Raw genomic sequence first — 20530 nt, 5'->3', positions numbered from 1 at the left:
TTCAGCAACCCATCACCATGAACATAACAGTAATATATTCTGTGTTTTATATATTAACAGAAAACACACTGTTAGAGAAGATGAGGAGCGTGTGTGTGTGTGTGTGTGTGTGTGTGCGCATTAGCAGTGCTGTCAGATGTTGTCTAGTCATGAGCAGAACTTGTTGCAGGCCATGGTGACTCATGAACACATCATGTGGCCAGCCAGAACACAGGAAACACTTACTCCCACAGACCACATGACTGACGATTTGCACATTTCTATTTGCACTTCTCAACAGCCTATTGACATGGCGACCGGCTGGTCAGGAAGAGGAGGCTGGTGATGGGAAACACATGGTGAGCAAACAATAACATTTATGAACCATCTGACAAGAGTTCCCTTTGAGCCTGATTAGACAGACAGTAACAAGAGAAAGGGCAGCGATTTGACTCTTGTAAATTGATCTGGTCCTGTTGTTTATGACATGAGTTCTTAAACAAACATGCAGATCGAACCTTCTCATCTCATTGGCTGTATTTGTCTGTTTGTTTACAGGATGTAGATGTTGACACCCAGTCTCAGAACAGCTATGACAGGGCCCTGTCGGAGAAAGGAGGGCAGAGCCAGATATCCAGCGCCAGCGATGACACCTGGAAAGGGAAACCCCACGCCAGTAAGCAACGGCTTGCAGAAATATCTGGTCCTCGCCCCTCAATTCACATTTCTCTCTCTACCTCATTATCCTTCATGTCATTTTCCACGTTTGACCCCAGTCTCTCTTTGGTCCCTCTTATTCAAATAAAAGTATTATTAGTCGCGTACCTATATTTTGCAGGTGCAGGGAAATGRTTATGTTTCAAGCTCCAACAGTGCAGTAATACCTAACAATATACACAAATCCCCCAAATTAAAATAAATATCAGAAAGAGCAATGTAAGAAACGTTCTGAGCAAATAATGTTTAAAATAATAATAATAATAATAATACTGCAAAGTTGGCTAGGAGCTATAAACAGGGTGACCGTGTCATCTTCCTGATGCCTCTGTGCTCTGTGTCAGGGATGTCAGACCTGATGCCTCTGTGCTCTGTGTCAGGGATGTCAGACCTGATGCCTCTGTGCTCTGTGTCCAGGGATGTAGACCTGATGCCTCTTGCTCTGTGTCAGGGATGTCAGACCAGAAGCTGTTTGCAAGGGCTGCTCATCAAGTGTGTTGTGCAGTTGGAGCTGATTCAGACCATTGACAACATCGTCTTCTACCCGGCAACCAGCAAGAAGGAGGATGCAGACAATATGGGCTGCGGCACAGGTTTATCACAACCATGTCTGTCCTTTATGAATATAAAGTCATGATGTTTATTAACATGTAGTTAATTATGGCTTTGATACCCTACACCCAAAACACATGTTGCTGGGGAATTGACGAGGTCTGTGCTGTGTCTGTCCAAGAGGGATGCCCTGGAGGAGGCTGTAGAGGAGGGGACCCTGGACAGGGGAGCAGGGCATGTACAGACACCTCTCCTCCCAGCACCTCTTCAAGCTGCTGGACTGCCTGCTGAGTCGCACACCTTCGCCAGAGATTTAACTCAACAACGAGCAGAGGACTGCACTCTGGAGAGCAGGTGCGTTAACTGTCTGTCTCGCTTGGTGTGTATTAAGTATTTATCAGATGAGCTAATCGGCCAGGCTGTCATATGTACGGAGTCAATCACACCTTCCGGAGACACCTGAAACCCACCTCTTTAAGGAATACCTAGGATAGGATAAAGTAATCCTTCTAACCCCCCCTCCCCCTTAAAAGAGTTAGATGCACTAAATTGTAAAGTGGTTGTTCCACTGGATATCATAAGGTGAATGCACCAACTTGTAAGTCGCTCTGGATAAGAGCGTCTGCTAAATGACGTCTGCTAAATGACTTAAATGTAAATATAAATGTTTTGATATAGGATGCTCTTGTCTCTGTCCATCCATCTGTCTGTCTGCCCCGCTCTGTCTGTCTGCCCGGCTCTGTCTCAGGATTTAAGGGGAAGTCGAAGCCCAATCTGCTGAAGCAGGAGACTAGTAGTCTAGCCTGTAGCCTGCGTATTCTGTTCCGCATGTACTGTGACCGGCAGCTCCAGGACTCCTGGCCTGACATCCAGACAAGGCTGCTGCTGTGAGTGTCCTGGGGAAGGAAAGACTGGGGGGATCATGGTGTGAAAAACCTTGACAATTGTAATGTGACTTTGGCTCCTTTTTAAAGCACTATATAATTAAAGATATAAAAGCATGTGTTCACACCAATGATGTAGAGGCAGCAACCTGGGGGAAACCCCAATGTGTTAAATTCTCGGTAAAAGTGGATACAGTATTCTGTGTGACCTGAACAACAACAAATGAAATGTAAATTTGATTCCAACATGTCATCCTTAGTCCTCTGGCTGCCTCCCTGCTTGGTCAAGCTGTAACAGGTTCTTCAGCATTGGTTTGTACGGATGTTTCACTCCCGGCAGTGCAATATGTGGTAATGTTGGTCCGGTCCTGTCCTCAGGGTATGCAGCGAGGCTCTGTCCTACTTCATCAGCTTGACCTCAGAGAGTCACAGGGAGGCCTGGACCAGCCTGCTCCTAGTACTGCTCAGCAGGACCCTGCGACTGACCGACGATAAGGTTACACACACACCTACATCCACATGGACTGAAATATTTGCGCGTTTGCACACACACACACACACACACACACACACACTGACAACTGGGTTTGGCTTGCAGTGACAAATGCAATCTGTTTTTTGGAAGACTGTTTGTGAACACGTGTCTGCCAGCACCATTTCAACTCTATATACCTCGCCTGAGTAGGCAGTAGGAAAAGAAGACAGTCCATTTCCCCTAACGTCCAATTGACGTATCTAATAGGTCAAATGGTTTGAATAACGAGCAGTAGGACAGCCTCTCACTGGCCTCCTTTCCCCTCCGGCAATGAATTTGAATTCTGTAGAGGAAGGGACACTGATTATTTAACAGCTTGTAATGATCTTGGTATGTAAGAGGCCATCAGCTGTGTGCAGGCAGACCAGGGGCCTTGGGCTACCTCTGCTACATCAAGGATCTATGAATTAGACCCGATTCAGTGCAGATTTCCCGTATAGAGCTTACAGTCTGTTATCCTTAGCCTGGTTCAGTCTCATTGAGAATGGGTAACTAAAGGAAGGACACTGTTAGCTTAGATGCCAATCAGATAAACAGGAAATGTGCAGCCTTACGGGTTATTTTGACTTTGACTAAAATGTTTCCTCTTCCCAAATCCCACCTTCAGGTGTACGTAGTAGCTTCTAAACAAACAACGTTGATATTTAACTTTGGCCATACTTCAAACAATCCACTCTTTGACATCACACTCCACTCACCCTGGGCGTAATTGCAGTTTGTGTGTGCATCTATCTGTTTGATGCTAAATAGTCTGTTCTTTGTCCCTTTCTGTCCTCAGTTCAAGCTTCATGCCTCCTGTTACTACCATCACCTGTGTGAGATGATGCAGTTTGACCTGATCCCAGAGCTCCGCGCCGTCCTACGCCGTTTCTTCCTCCGCATCGGCTCCGTCTTCCACATCGCTGCTCCTGAGATGGGCCAGCCACGGCCCCCGGCGCCCTAGGAGGGTCTGGAGATGGAACGGGGAGGCTGGTGGGACTCTGAGGTGTATGAGAGCTCCCCTATCAGAAGTAGGGAGTGTGTAGTGATGCAAGAGATCGAAGCAAAGATTGTTACCCTCAGGGGCAGATGCTTTGAGAGTCATCAGTTCCTGTTTGGAGTGTTGGTGATAAGTTCCGGTGCCCTACTGACTCCCCCTAGAAGCCCCTGCTGGGAGAAAAGCACTGTGATGGGACAGAGCTCTACTAGCTGTTTCTCAACACTCTGACGTTAAATGTCAAATGTAATGGAAAATTAACTACAATTATTTATTGATGCTATTATATATATATATATATATATACACACACACAGTGCATTCAGATAGTATTCAGACCCCTTGACTTTTTCCACATTTTGTGTTACATCCTTATTCTAAAATGGATTAAATCGTTTTCCCCCCTCATCCATCGACACACAATAATACCCCATAATGACATAGCAAAGAGGTTTTTAGAAATTTTTGCAAATGTATTAAAAATATTTTTTTAAACTGATCACATTTACATAAGTATTCANGGGGCACTGGTGGGTGGTGGAACGCTGAGGTGTATGAAGACTGAGGCGAGAGCTCCCCTATCGGGAGTAAGGCAGTGCGAAGGGATGGAGGATGTAGATTGACGCAAAAATTCTGTTACCATGAGGGAAAGATGCTTTGAAAGTCCTCAGTTCCTGTTTATCTTCTGCAAAGGAAAGGCTTCAAGAGTTGGTTATAAGGTCTGGTGCCCCTTAAGACTGACTCCCCTTAGAACCTCTGCTGGGTAAAAAGCTCTGTGAAAGAACAGAGCTCTCTGACTGTTTCTCAACACTGACGTTAATGTCAAATGTATGGAAAATGAACCACAACAATTAATTGATGTGGTTTTATATATATCTTCTACCTGATTTTGTTTCTCCTATTTGTTGATTTTTAAGACTGAACAAACACGCATATCCAAATGCTAACGCAAATGAAGAATACCATTACTGAATATTCTGAAAAGTACCACTGGCAGAAAAGCACATTGGAAACATGACAGTGACGTGACACTAAAGTATCCTCATYTGTTTCTCTAGTTGTGATGTACTTGATGCTCTGATCAAACGATATTGTAACAACTGATAGGCCTGATAACAAGACCTATCCTTATTACTGTCCCATTTTTGTTATGTTCAATCCACTCTTAATTTGATGTTATTGGTGGTTGGCCTCCAGTGTTTTCGTAGCACCACCTGTATTCAGCATCCTACCCTAGGATTACCATTAGTGGGAATGGCTTGCTCCCTAATGGATGAGCAAGTATGGCCGGTTGTTCCCCTGCCACCATTCCCCATTGATCCTATCATGTGAATCACTATAGCCTGTTATGAGTCCTAATTTGACTTGTATTTATTTATTTTTATACTTATTTTAAAGCAACATTTACATGCCAGTTTACTTGTTGAAAGGCTACGGCACATTCCCTATGTTCTGAGAGCAAAATGGAATGACTAGCTATTTTCTAGAATGAATCTGGTGTCACGTAAAAAGGAAGTCTACAATGCAACGCCCATGGTATTATATAGCAAGGACGAAATGATCTTCTCCTGTCAGACAGTTCTATGTTGCACCTAATGGAGCCTGCAACAGATCGCTCATGTATTAACTGTCCAGTACTTTCTCAGAGTGGAATGCCTGTCAGTATTGTCAGTGACGGGAGTAAGAATGAAGAGAAATCAAACGTTACTCCTAAATATGTCAGGGTATCGCTACCATCTTCACCATTTGCAGTTTAATCCTGTCTGCATTTTTTTTTTTTTTTTTWACAAGGATGTATATAATTATTTGAAGTGCATTTAAATATTTTTGATTAGCATTCCTCTACCTTAACACTATGGATGTCTACTTTTCCCTTAAGGGGAACTATACAGTATATGGAGAAATACATTGTGTAAAGTTTTCATGTAAAATAGAAAATGAAGTGCTATACATATTGTGATGTAATCTCCCAAGCATTTGGTGAAGTAATCAATAAACCTTGAATTCAGATCTATAGCAGCACTGCTTTTGTTGGTTCACTGGAAAGTTAAATACTGTCATCGCTGTAATGTAGCAGCTACTGACTGGTGTGGCCTTTTGACAATGCGTTTCTAAAGTTGACCACGATGTGGCGCTGTAAACCTCAAACGTTAGAATGTATCAAAGGGAATTTTGGGGGTAACAAAGGTTACCATGGAGATGTGAAACATCCTTTGTTTTGTTTTGGGCTGTAAAGACTGATATAAAAAAATATTTTACGTTCTCGTAAAGCTGTACTGTGTTTAATTTACTTACGAAGAAAACCMACAACGTTTATCAAGAAAGTCAACTTAATATTTTAGCAAACTAAAATTAGGTCAAAGATGGGATTGACCCTCTGTTAGGCTGCTAACGTAAACTGTAACCTTAATGTAGTTGGCTAATAACCTCGCTAACATAGCAGGCGTTTAGATGTACACACATCTAGTTGGATGAAGTAAGCGCCATTCAATGTCAGCGGGCAGAACAGCGAGTTAGTAATGGCAATTTTTGCTAAAATTAGCAAGATTAGCTAGCTATCCAGTCAGCGCTCCTCCTTTTGCTCCAGCAGAAATGACGAACATGATCCTGTCTGCTGATGTTTGGATTTCGTGCCAACCATTCAAGTTGCGGTAAGTGTTTCATATCGATTAACGTAGTTTAATCAGGTTTAATGTTCAGTTTCTAGGAGCTGTATGAGAACGTTAGCTAAAGATGCACAACCACACTAGCTATTTTTACCAAATCGGAATGGGAAAGATGTTAGCTAGCAAACTATTCAGAGGAAAGATGATATATGTTCAACTTAAGCGAGCCAAACAAGCTAACTACATACGCTGTCCTAGTTTTTTTTTTTTTTTACTAGTTTCAGTAGCCAAATAGACATTAAATGCAAATTACAAACCCAGGATAATTGACCAAGATTAGAACGCCGACTGCCTACGAATTATAACTACTTGGGGGAATGACTTAGTTACATTTTCAATACGCCAATTTAATAAACTACTGTACCTTTTTTATGTTGAAATTGTAATGTGTAACTAAATGTGTTTCTCTAGCAAGTGACGATTGCGCAAAACTGAGTTGATATCCAACAAGCCATATTCCGGMGGATTTTAGGGTGCGTTTACACTGACAGCCCAGTTCTGATCTTTTTTTTTACTAACCAGATAAGCCCCGAAAAAGATCTGTAATTGATTGGTGATTAAGACCAATTAGCGGAAGAAATATAAATTGGGTAACTTGTGTAAAAGCAGCCTTATGCTGCATTCACGTCATCTCAAACTCGGGACCTCTGAGTTAAAATGTAAGTAGGTTATTTGCATAGACGTAGAGCTTCCTATTGGTTGATTCTGGTACCTCCCAAGTGGGAAACTCGGCATGACTCTTCTGCCTATGTTAGAAAGTTGGAAATGTAGTAAACTAAGTATTAAATAAATACAAATATATTTTAGATTCTAAAAAGTAGCCACCCTTTGCCTTGATGACAGCTTTGCACACTCTTGGCATTCTCTCAACCAGCTTCATGAGATAGTCACCTGGAATGCATTTCAATTAACAGGTGTGTGTTTAAAAGGTGTTTCCTTCTTAATGCATTTGAGCCAATCAGTTGTTTTGACAAGGTAGGAGTGGTATACAGAAGATAGCCCTATTTGGTAAAAGACCAAGTCCATATTATGGCAAGAACAGCTCAAATAAGCAAAGAGAAACAACAGTCCATCATTASTTTAAGACGTGAAGTTCAGTCAATCCGGAACATTTCAAGAACTTGGAAAGTTTCTTCACGTGCAGTCGCAAAAACCATCCAGCGCTATGATGAAACTGGCTCTCATGAGGACCGCCACAGGAAAGGAAGACCCAGAGTTACCTCTGCTGCAGAGGATAAGTTCATTAGAGTTACCAGCCTCAGAAATTGCAGCCCAAATAAATGCTTCACAGATTTCTAGTAACAGACACATCTCAACATCAAATGTTCAGAGGAGACTGTGTGAATCAAGCCTTCATGGTCGATTTGCTGCGAAGAAACCACTAATAAAGGACACCAATAAGAAGAGACATGCTTGTGCCAAGAAACACGAACAATGGATATTAGACTGCTGGAAATTTGTTCTTTGGTGTGATGATCCAAATTTGAGAGTTTTGGTTCCAACCACCATGTCTTTGTGAGACGCAAAGTGGGTGAACGGATGATCTTTGCATGTGTAGTTCCCACCGTTACGCATGGAGGTGTGGGGGTGCATTGTTGGTGACACTGTCAGTGATTTATTTAGAATTCAAGGCACACTTAATCAGCATGGTTACTGCAGAATTCTGCAGGGATATGCCATCCCATCAGGTTTGGGCTTAGTGGGACTATCATTTGTTTTTCAACTGGACAATGACCCAACACACCTCCAGGCTGTGTAAGGGCTATTTGACAAAGAAGGAGAGTGATGGAGTGCTGCATCCTCCACAATCACCCAACCTCAACCCAATTGAGATGGTTTGGGATGAGTTAGACCGCAGCGTGAAGGAAAAGCTCCTGAGTGGRGCAGCGGTCTAAGGCACTGCATCTCAGTGCTTGAGGAGTCACTACAGACACCCTGATTCGATTCCATGCTGTATCACAACCGGCTGTGATTGGTAGGCCCATAGGGCGGCGCACAATTGGCCCAGCGTCGTCTGGGTTTTGCCGGTGTAGGCTGTCATTGTAAATAAGAATTTGTTCTTAACTGACTTGCCTAGTTAAATAAAAATGTATTTAAAGAAAAAAGCAGCCAACAAGTGCTCACCATATGTGGGAACTCCTTCCAGACTGTTAAAAGCATTCCAGGTGAAGCTGGTTGAGAATGCCAAGAGTGTGCAAAGCTGTCATCAAGACAAAGGGTGGCTACTTTGAATCTTTTTTTTTTTTAAATTAACACTTTTTTGGTTACTACATGATTCCATATGTGTTATTTCAAAGTTTTGATTTCTTCACGATTGTTCTACAATGTAGAAAATATTTTTTTTAAACCTTGAATGAGTAGGTGTGTCCAAACTTTTGACTGGTACTGTAGTACTGTAGTTGTGAGGTGGAATGTGAGACAATATCCACAGGAAAGTATAATTACATTAACTTTTCAAAGCTATGTTAGTAATTTCAGATTTGTATCACCTGAAGCATGCACACAAGATAAATGCATGCACGAGACGCGTGTTTTTATGGTTCTGCGCATGCTTCAGMTGATAGAAATATGAACACGCTACTAGCGCGTTGAGAAGTTGTAGTTATACTGTCCTGTGGATATATTGTCTCACATTCAAATCGGGGTAACTCGTTGTGGAAAGTATCAGAATCGACCAATTTCCGAGTTGTCTACAACGCCGCATACCCAATACACGCGCATCACGTAGCAGTAGCAGAGACGGTAAGAGGAGACACGCGCGTCACGTAACCGGAAGAGGAAGCGCGACACACTACTTCCTCATTTTTTCTGGTTACATTCAGTCAAAGAACTAAGCAAACCAGACCYAGCTGCATTGTCTATGGGAGAACCTCCCCGTTAAGCAGACCGGAACGGAGCATTTTATTTCCATTGGTAAACGGCTTGAGTGAACTATCTTTATTTTTTCATCATCTTTGGCGTTAGTACAATTCACTTCTCTCCTCGGATTTTGACAGCGGGACTGATACGTTTTCAGAAAATAGGATTAAAGCCACTCGCTAAGAGTGTTGCCGTTGACTAGGTAAGAATATGTCAATTGTAGACAATTATGATTGTTTATACGTGACAATATAATTAGATTCGTTTATTGTTATGTTAAATATGTAGTTAGCTGGCTTGTTTATCAATACATTGCTATGCAATTCCATGGTAATACATTTATGCTGAGTTTCCATTACAACTTGTTTCCACAACTCAAAGAGAACAATCTCCACTGACATTTTTCCAAAAACGAATTTATTTGGTTAAAACAGTGCAGATGCAGTTTGGTAACAGAATGACGATTTATGCTGCATAGTTGTGGTTTAACTTTGCAATCATTGGTTTTTGGGGTTTGGCATAAATTTTATTGTGCAATTCTTAGTCTCCGCATTATTCTGTTACTGTAGAATTGCCTAAACGAAAAATGGCCACTTTGAAACATCACTAAAACGAATTACTGTAGCTATGTGTTTTGATCAAGTTGGGAGATGTATTTAAATCTTTCAGTATTATTTGCCTTCAAAATGATATGGACGGGCWAGATTGTTCCATGGAATTCCGTGTAGCCCTGGTGGCTAGCGACACGTGCTGGTTAGCTGTGGCTACTGTAAACATATGCTTTATACAGCCTAGGCAACAAAGTAGCTCCCCACTTTCTACTGCTATTTTCGATGTCATCATTTTTGGGATTGTTCCCACCTGTCAAGTCGCGAGTCACAGGTAACTCTTTATACCATAGAGTCTTAAATGTCACTATAAGGAAAGGTCTGGTTCGGTGGGTACAACTGAAGAAATTGAATATATGCGCTTCGTTTCTCCCACGTGGGGTTCTTGTGAAGTTGTTAGAACAACAGGGGTCCCCTCCTGTCCACGCTYACGCGCAAGCACAAAGGGATTTAAGAAATCACTTGTGTTTTATCAAGAAATATCATTTTATTCTTAATTTTGGGGGTTACTTGTGAAAAGGAAACATTTAATATATTGTTAATATTTCTGATTACGTGTTACTAAGTAACATTAGGTTAACAATTATCATGTGTTCATAGAATATATATATATCTCCATAATATACATACTGGCAATTACAAATGCAAATGTGTTCTGAGTCAACCTAACTGGTAAATAAATGATGATCATATATTTAACCTCTGTCACAAACGACCTGCTGTTTTTGTCAGTTGGTTGTCAGAGCACCTTGCCCTGTCATGACTGTTCTGAAGCCACAGGCCTAAGGAAGGTTGTTTGTGGGGGCAGGCAGGTAACGACAACCATTGCCATCTGTTTAATCTCCAATTAAAGTGATGCCCTTTGACCTCACCTGTCGATCTAATTTTGACCACTATAGTTCCCCTCCAGCTCCCCTCCTCCCCCAACCCACCTATGCTTATTGTGATGAATTATGCTCATTTAATAAGACCTTCGTTGTTCTCTTACCACAGGGCCTGAGCCATTGCACCAGCCTTGTTTTTGTTGTCTTCAAGACGTCTATTTTCTGCAAACCCAGAATGACACCGATTGGCTTAAACACAGAGGACTGATCCAAAGAGGTGTGTCACGAGCAGGTAAAACCGAGAGCCTGGGGCAAAGAAGAAAGACAAGACAAGGAATGATGACTTACAACAACAGAGAACTGGTGGTATACTATATCACCTATAAACTATCACAGAGAGACTACCCCTTCAACCACATGGAGCTCACAGAAGCCCAGAATCGGACTGAGGGGGGGCAGGTGGAAGGGGATGCGGCAGTCATGACATACGTCAACGGGACGAGTCCACCACGGCAGTCGCCCCCCTCCTCCCCTCGGCGGACAGCGGGCCTGGACGCAGTGAAAGAGGCATTGCGGGACTCTGCCAACGAGTTTGAGCTGCGTTATGCCAGAGCTTTCAGCGACCTGTCCTCCCAGCTACACATCACGCCGTCCACAGCCTATCAGAGCTTTGAGAACGTGATGGACGAGGTGTTCCGCGACGGTGTCAACTGGGGACGGGTGGTGGGCCTGTTTGCCTTCGGAGGGGCCCTCTGTCTAGAGTGTGTGGACAAGGAGATGAACCCCTTGGTGGGAAGAATCACAGACTGGATGACCGTCTACCTGGACAACCACATCCAGCCCTGGATCCAGAGCCAAGGAGGATGGGTGAGTCACGACTGAAAGATGTGTGCATGGGGGTAGGGAYGGGTCATGGGTCATTTAGCTCAATGTGGGTTGTTGTATGAAGCGTCAGTTCTAGAGGTCGTCGGTACCTGGATAGTTTAACTGTTGATTCTGCACATTAGCACCCGTTGTATGTCGCGTCAGTTTGCCTGAGCTGTGTACTGTATTTCACCCCTGACCTCTGGTCTCAGAGGCTGATTTGTCAGCTCTTGGACCTGAGACTGATCTGTTTTTAGTGACTGGTCTCTCTTGAGACGGGGTGCGGTTGGCTCCAGATCAGCCAAGGTGAAAGACAGGCGATAAGACCGCCTGAGATGTTTGCCTCTAGTCAGCTGGCCATTGATCAGTCTTATTGAGTTTTCAGCTGAATCGAAGTGAGCTCTGTTGGATGGGATCAAAGTCTTCATGGGGGAATCAAGTATAGTCTTGAGCTTTTATAGATCAACCTTTGTTTTCCCCTGGTTGCTTTCCACGTCTTCCTCTGTTCTGAGCCAGCAGCCTTCAGATGAAAGCAGTGTTCTCTCAGGTCAGCAGAGAGAGGGCTTGTCCTGTTCCTGGTAGGTGGGTGTGTTATGGGATGTGAGAAGGACACTGTTAAGGTCACCTCTTCCTTTGTGTGGGCTGACACATGATGGGGTGTGGATTGGAATGGGGAGGGGATGTTGAAACAGTCTCGAAAGGGATGGGTCCTATGGAAACTGGCATCTGATTGGGTACGTTGTATGTGGAGGGGCCATCTGATTGGGTTGTCTTTCTGCTGTTGCAGAGCTTAAATTGATTTTTAATTTTAAGAGTTGAAACAGGCAGATGACTTGGTTACTGACAGCTCATATGCCACCACCACACCCAGAAACACCAGAATCAACACCTTGAACCACTGGAAGATTTTAACGGGAACAGTAACTCATCACTTACAGGACCTCTGTGTAAACAGTCTGTTGTCTGTGTTATTTCTGAACAATATTCTGATGAAACACATGCCCAACCACCTGAGCACCTTAGCGAATTTGAACGTTGTTTATGTCATCGGATGTTGAATGTTGCTCTGAGTGGAAGACGTGAACGGCCTAAATATTGAATGGACTTGTGTGTTCAATCAAGCAGATTCAGTCAAGTAGTTTTGTTTCTGTTCTCCTTGTGGCATTGGAATAGGGCCTCCAGACAAATGTTGTGTCCTCCCTGTGTGTGCTTTGTTAATACACACACATCCTAACTAACGTTACCGGTTCAATGTTTGGCGTTCTAGCCATGCCATACTATTGGATCATGTGCATGCCTCAGACCGAGCACACGCGTAACACACACGCACACACCATAACACAGATAAACAGTATATTGATGTATCTTATCATTCCATACTTTACACAGGAGTGCACATAACACTTTTGCTCAGATTTGAATTTGTCTGTTGTGGTTTCTATGTGTAATGAAGAGAATAAACACACACATCCCTCAGTGAGCACCAGGGGTGTAAAGTACTTAGGTAGTACTTTAAAGTAATTTTACTTAAGTAGTTTTTTGGGGTATATGTACTTTACTATTTATATTTGACAACTTTTACATTTACTTCACTACATTCCTGAACAAAATATTGTACTTTTTACTCCATACATTTTCCCTGACCCCCAAAAGTACTTGTTACATTTTGAGTGCTTGGCAGGACACGAAAATGGTCCAATTTACACACTTGTCAAGAAAACATCCCTGGTCCTTCCTACTGCCTTTGATCTGTCAGACTCACTAAACACAACTGCTTCGTTTGTAAATGATGTTTGAATGTGCCCCTGGTTATCTGTAAATGGAAGAGAGAGAAAAACAAGAAAATCGTGCTGTCTGGTTTGCCTAATATAAGGAATGTGAAATTATTTATACTTTTCCTTTTGATACTTAAGTATATTTAAAACCAAATACTTTTACTCAAGTAGTATTTCACTGGGTGACTTTCACTTTTACCTGAGTAATTTTCTAATAAGTAATCTTAACTTTTACTTAGGTATGACTTTTGGGTACTTTTTCGATGACTGGTAAGGACCTGGGACACCCCCACACCACAGAGGAATCTATTAAAATGTACCCTATATTTTCCAGAAAGAAATGCCCTCTTGTTTACCCATTTCGCTCATGTTTCATTACAAACCTAACCTACACACTTCTGTCTCTGTCCTCCTTTTTTCTCCTGAAACACGTAGGCTCTTTCTCTAAAACACACCGATCCGTTGGCAGCTGTACGATGTATAGAGTGGGTGTGTCCTATTACCTGATTGTATTGTGGCGTTAGATAGAGAACTAGCCAGCTGCTTAGGGGAGGGCACACCCTGTTACAGCACAGGATGACTTACTGCTGTCCTACCTAACAAACATGTTCATTCAGTTCTCCCTGACCGCTTTTCATCCCATTTCTGCTTCATAACATATTCGGTCCTGATTTGTGTTAGAGAAATTAACTGAGAAGAACGACAGAGGTTGAAAGTTAATGGTGGGAACAGCAGATTAAGTTATGAAGACTGAGTGACAGGTGGAATCCCCCTTGAGTCAACGGTTGGTTATTTGTCTGACCTCAGTGGTGAAGGAGGTTAAAGTGGATGGCGGGAACGGCACATTTAAGGAATGATAGGTGGAATCCCCCTTGAACTTTTCTCTCTGACCTCAGTGGTGAAGGAGGTTGGAAAGTAAACAGTGCCAAATAGCATCATTTCGAAACAAATTGTGTGAGATAATGTAGTCTACTGTTACATTGTAACAGTATGGTGGAGGGAGAGAATGTAGTCTACTGTTAGTATGGTAGAGGGAGAGAATGTAGTCTACTGTTACATTAACGGTATGGTGGAGGGAGAGAATGTAGTCTACTGTTACACTGTAACAGTATGGTGGAGGGAGAGATGTAGTCTACTGTTACACTGTAACAGTATGGTGGAGGGAGAGAATGTAGTCTACTGTTACACTGTAACGGTATGGTGAGAGGAGAAGAATGTAGTCTACTGTTACACTGTAACAGTATGGTGAGGGAGAGAATGTAGTCTACTGTTACACTGTAACAGTATGGTGGAGGGAGAGAATGTAGTCTACTGTTACACTGTAGGTATGGTGAAGGGAGAGAATGTAGTCTACTGTTACACTGTAACAGTATGGTGGAGGGAGAGAATGTAGTCTACTGTTACACTGTAACAGTATGGTGGAGGGAGGGCAGTGAGGGATGAGAATGCCTGAGGGGGTTTGGGTTAGTACCAATTATGGGTGAATAATATCTGGACATGCGGTTCTGACAGAATAATAACGGATAACTCATTTGGACCGTCAGTGGGAGAGGGCAGGTCTGAGGATAATAGTTGGAACTGGGAGGGTGGGAGGACGCTAGTAGAGAAGAAAGATAAACTATTCCTTTATGTCCTGCTTATCTCCTTTGTGTCTGTGAGTGCCACACCTCAACTGTAGGCTCCATCCCCTCCAAGCTGCTACGTAACACATATTATACAACTGGGTGGTTCGAGCCCTGAATGCTGATTGGCTGACAGCCGTGCTGTATCACACCGTATACCACGTGTAGGACAAAATTATTATTTTTTTCTGCTCTAATTATATGTTGGTAACCAGTTTATAGTGTCCAGGCACTCCGCATTGCGTCGTGCTTAAGAACAGCCTTTAGTCGTGGTATATTGGCCATAAACCCCCCCCCCCCGGGCCTTATTGCTTAAACATCATACAGGCTATATTTGACTCTTATACCACATTAATGTGTTCATGTCCTATACTCTGTGACTGGAGAACTTGAGCTCTTGCTATTTTGTCTTTTTTGTGGACATTTCATAGGCAGCACATATTTGTTCTAGACAGTCGAGCCCTTTCAACGAATACATAAACACTGCACATAGGATACACTGCCTGATCCACAGGTCACGCCTATTCCCTGCCGTTGTATGTCAGACTGCCCTAAAGGAAAGGACAAGGAGACGGTACCCCTGGGACCCATCAACACTCCCTCCCTCCCTCTCTCGTCCTCCCTCCCCCAACCACCACACACTAGCAGTCGTGTTGCAGACCAGACAAGCAACAACACGCCAGCATCACCGTGGTGTGTGTGCACTCACCGTCACGTGTACACTCGTTTGTTTACCCAACCATCCATGTTTCCTAATTTCCTTCAATCCGTTTGACATGATCACCAATCACGGCTGACTGTGTCCTCCCTCTGATAGATGACGTCTCAGATCCCTCCCATCCCCATCTTCCCGAATGTCTTGTCTATACCTGGTCACCATGGGGATTTTGGTAACATTTTCAAGTGTACGTTTCAAATGAGTAGTGCTGGTATGTTTCTGAAATGAAAATGCTAAATTAAGTGAATGTGTTTTTGAAGTAGGCTGTTTTTATAGTTGTGTCGTACAGTGCTTTGATACAATGGATTGAACAGTGTCCTAGACCTGTTCACGTGACCACCTTAAACAAAGGACCTCTGGGTGTGCGCACACGTACAGACAAGTGTATGTGTAACCCCCCCCCCCCCCACACACACACAGTAATGTGTGTTGCTATCTGCTGTGCCCAGCCGTCCCCACAGGTAACATGCTGGTATGTAAACGCGCAGTAATAGACATTCTGATGGGTGGAGGACCATGTGAACAGTAACAGACATTCTGATGCGTAGATCTTAACTTGGGTTGGCCATTTCCTGTCTGTTTTTCTAACCTCCACAATGGCACAGAATCCTCACAACTCTGTTTTGGATTTTCAATGGGAACCACTAGGGTTGAAATAATCAGAGGTGGAGACTTTCCGTGGGAATATATGGGAATTAATATTAATACCATTTAAATGTAGATGTTTTTTGACATTGGATATATTTACCATATCATATGGAGACAGAAACATAAGCCTTTTACCTTATCATAAGTAGACTTAATTGCAAATGATTAAATCCTTCCAATAGAAATGTAAAAAAACTATTTAGTTACAAATTTAAATTAAATGAGTTGACTTCACATGGGATGATTTCACTGAACAACAAAAGAAAGGGAATATAGAATGATCCCCCAATGATCCATCGCATCTCCCAAAAACATTTTCAACATACATCTGTCAAATGATAGTCTAGAAACTAAAGCTTTGGTTGTCTTCCTCTCAGGCTTCCATGTCTTCTCTCTGGACCTCCTCAATGTCCACCTCTTGAACATCAGACTCTGAGGCCTCNCTGGACCTCCTCAATGTCCACCTCTTGAACATCAGACTCTGAGGCCTCCTCTTCATTGTCACTTTCCAACCTTGTTGAGGATGGCTCGTTGTCAGGCTCTAAAAGCCTCACATTTGCCCGGATGGCCACCAATTTTTCAACCCTTTTATTGGTCAGCCTGTTGCATGCTTTGGTGTGTGTGTTACCAAAAAAAGACCAGTTGCGCTCTGAGGCGGCTCATGTTGGTGGAATTTGGAGGATGAGGGGAAAGAGCCTCAGATCCACCAGGTGGCTGATGAGATATGTTGGCATGACTGCCATATTGCATCTCCATCCCAAAGCCCTTGCTTGGAAGCGTACTTCGCCAGACTGCCAAGAACCCTGCCCTCATCCAGACCAAGGTGGCGAGACACGGTAGTGATGAAACCATAGGCCTTGTTGATCTCTGCACCAGACAGGATGCTCTTGCCAGCATACTTGGGGTCCAAAGTGTACACTGCGGGCTTCAGGCAGAAGTCTTCGTGCTTTTTGATATATTTCAGAACTGCAGTTTTCTCTGCTTGGAGCAACAGTGAAGTGGGCAGGGCAGTACGGATTTCTTTTCTTACATCTGCAAGCAGTCTGAACATCAGGATTGCATTGTCTCCCTCAATCTGTGCAATGGCTACTGCTATAGGTTTCAGGAGTTCCAGGCTGCTTTACCACTCCCTCCCAAAATACATCATCCAGGAGGATCCTCTTGATGGGGCTGTCCATATCGGCAGACTGTGATATGGCCATTTCTTGGAGAGACTCCTTCCCCTCCAGGAGACTGTCAAACATGATGACAACACCACCCCAATGGGTGTTGCTGGGCAGCTTCAATGTGGTGCTCTTATTCTTCTCACTTTGCTTGGTGATTTAGATTGCTGCTATAACTTGATGACCCTTCACATACCTAACCATTTCCTTGGTTCTCTTATAGAGTGTTTCCATTGTTTTCAGTGCCATGATGTCCTTGAGGAGCAGATTCCATGCATGAGTAGCACAGCCAATGGGTGTGATGTGAGGGTAGGACTCCTCCACTTTAGACCAAGCAGCCTTCATGTTGGCAGTATTGTCTGTCACTAGTGCAAATACCTTCAGTGGTCCAAGGTCATTGATGACTGCCTTCAGCTCATATGCAATGTAGAGACTGGTGTGTCTGTTGTCCTTTGTGTCTGTGTTCTTGTAGAATCCTGGTTAAGGGGTGGAGATGATGTAGTTCATTATTCCTTGCCCATGAACATTCGACCACCCATCAGAGATGATTGCAATACAGTCTGCTTTCTCTATGATTTGCTTGACCTTCACTTGAACTCTGTTGAACTCTGCATCCAGCAAATGAGTAGATAAAGCATGTTTGGTTGGAGGGGTGTATGCTGGGCGAAGAACATTCAGAAATCTCTTCCAATACTCATTGCCTGTGAGCATCAGAGGTGAACCAGTTGCATACACAGCTTGAGCAAGACATTCATCAGCATTTCTCTGACTACGTTCCTCCATTGAGTCAAAAAAACGTCTGATTCCAGGAGGACCATGGGCCGTTGCTATCGACAATTCCATGTACAGATAAATAGTTAAGCAGTTAGATTAAACAACTCCTAATGTTTTAAAATGAAACATGTATGGAAACAGGTGAATTAACACTCCTCAGTTAGCAGGCTCAAGCAAGCTAAAACCCACATGGTAGCTAAAAATAACTAGCAGAAATTGTTAACAAGTTAGAAATTATTTAAACACACTTTGCTGTAGGCTACTATTTACTAGTTAACAAAAAATAATGTATGTCATATAAAATATATTCACCCCACCCAGTATTGTAATCAAAGCTTAACAGAAAGCATGTAGTCCTTGGCTCAGACAGTGTAGTAGTTTGGGCTCAATAGCATCTCATTAGTATGCAAGATCTTGAGAATCAGCTGTACATGTGAAGGAAGAGTGCAGAGGGTTGCAATTCCATTGAATTGGGGATAGTTTAACCAAAATATGCCACAAGACCTTACCTTGTCTATCCCAAAAAAAGGTTCACTGTTACAAGCTAACTTTTTACATACATTTAAGCAAAATTCCCCAAATTCCATGGCTTAACTTCCCATGGAAAATTTCCGGGAAAATTCCGGACCTTTTGCAACCCTACTAACCACTATTGTGTGCTCAAAAACAATGACCCCCATTGTCTGTACACGTTATGGTAGTCCATCGTATCCAATGATGACTTCCACTTCTGAGTTAACGGTGACTGCGGAGTCCAATCCGAGGTCCACAAACTTTTTTGCAGGTGGGGCGTATGCAGTGTGTGTTGACGGGGGCAGCCACAGTTGGATGTCTCCTGTTTTTTTGTGCTCCTCTGTACACCGCTCTGGCAGAGCTGCCGTCAGGTGGAACGGTCGGCAGCAGCATCCTCCAGGTCTGTGGGTTTAATGCTGCACTTCTTCAGCAACGTTTTCAGCTGGTCCTTGTAGTGCTTCATCTGCCCCCCCCTACAGACTGCCGGCCAAGATGTAGCTGGCCATACAGGATCTTACGCTGCAAGCACTCCTGAGACATTCTAATGACCTGCCCAAGCCAGTGCAGTTGGTGTTGGTGACCATGGCCTCCATACTTTTGCAGTTGGTCTTAGCAAGTATTTCTGTATGGGTCAGAAGTTTACATGCACTAAGTTGACTGTGCCTTTAAACAGCTTGGAAAATTCCAGAAAATGTCATGGCATTAGTAGCTTCTGATAGGCTAATTGACATGATTTGAGTCAATTGGAGGTGTACCTGTGGATGTATTTCAAGGCCTACTTTCGAACTCAGTGCCTCTTTGCTTGACATCATGGGAAAATCCAAATAAATCAGCCAAGACCTCCACAAGTCTGGTTCGTCCTTGGGAGAAATTTCCAAACGCCTTAAGGTACCACGTTCATCTGTGTATAAACGTAATGTATAAACATAATGGGACCACACAGCCGCCATACCACTCAGGAAGGAGACTCGTTCTGTCTCCTAGAGGTTAACTTACTTTTGTGCGAAAAGTGCAAATCAATCCCAGAACAACAGCAAAGGATCTTGGGAAGATGCTGGAGGTAACAGGTACAAAAGTATCTATATCCACAGTAAAACGAGTCCTATATTGACATAACCTGAAAGGCCGCTCAGCAAGGAAGAAACCACTGCTCCAAAACCGCCATAAAAAAAGCCAGGCTGGTTTGCAACTGCACATGGGGACAAAGATTGTACTTTTTGGAGAAATGTCCTCTGGTCTGATGAAATCAAAATAGAACTGTTTGGCCATAATGACCAACGTTATGTTTGAAGGAAAAAGGGGGAGGCTTGCAAGCCAAAGAACACCATCCCACCCGTGAAGCACGGGGGTAGCAGCATCATATTGTGGGGGTGCTTTGCTGCAGGAGGGACTGGTGCACGTCACAAAATAGATAGCATTATGAGGGAGGAAAATGATGTGGATATATTGAAGCAACATCTCAAGACATCAGTCAGGAAGTTAAAGCTTGGTTGCAAATGGGTATTCCAAATGGGCAATGACCCCAAGCATACTTCCAAAGTTGTGGCAAAATGGCTTAAGGACAACAAAGTCAAGGTATTGGAGTGGCCATCACAAAGTCCTGACCTCAATCCTATAGAAGATTTGTGGGCAGAACTGAAAAAGCGTATGCGAGCAAGGAGGCCTACAAACCTGACACTGTTACACCAGCTATGTCAGGATGAATGGGCCAAAATTCACCCAACTTATTGTGGGGAGCTTGTGGAAGGCTTCCCAAAAATAAATAATTCTCTCTACTATTATTCTGACATTCACATTCTTAAAATAAAGTGGTGATCCTAACTGACCTAAGAGAGGGAATTTTTACTAGGATT

At 43.2% G+C, this 20530-nt stretch overlaps 1 protein-coding gene and 1 pseudogene across 1 annotated transcript in view; both read left to right on the top strand.

Moving 5' to 3' along the window:
* LOC111976828 (brefeldin A-inhibited guanine nucleotide-exchange protein 2-like) overlaps positions 1-4157 on the top strand; it is a 53840-nt pseudogene extending 49683 nt beyond the window's left edge.
* A 13-nt stretch (positions 4158-4170) lies between these two features.
* Positions 4171-20530, top strand: part of LOC111977217 (bcl-2-like protein 1) — a 33473-nt gene continuing 17113 nt past the window's right edge. Inside the window, exons 1-2 of the mRNA XM_024006581.1 lie at positions 4171-6294; positions 10770-11467. Of these exons, the coding sequence (XP_023862349.1) occupies positions 6261-6294; positions 10770-11467 (732 nt within the window). The 5' untranslated portion in view covers positions 4171-6260. The remainder of the gene's footprint in view (positions 6295-10769; positions 11468-20530) is intronic.

Source organism: Salvelinus sp. IW2-2015, linkage group LG17 (assembly GCF_002910315.2).
Source record: "Salvelinus sp. IW2-2015 linkage group LG17, ASM291031v2, whole genome shotgun sequence".
Classification (NCBI taxonomy): Eukaryota; Metazoa; Chordata; class Actinopteri; order Salmoniformes; family Salmonidae; genus Salvelinus; species Salvelinus sp. IW2-2015.
The sequence above is the reverse complement of the archived record's forward strand: the minus strand, read 5'-3'. Positions and strand labels throughout refer to the sequence as shown.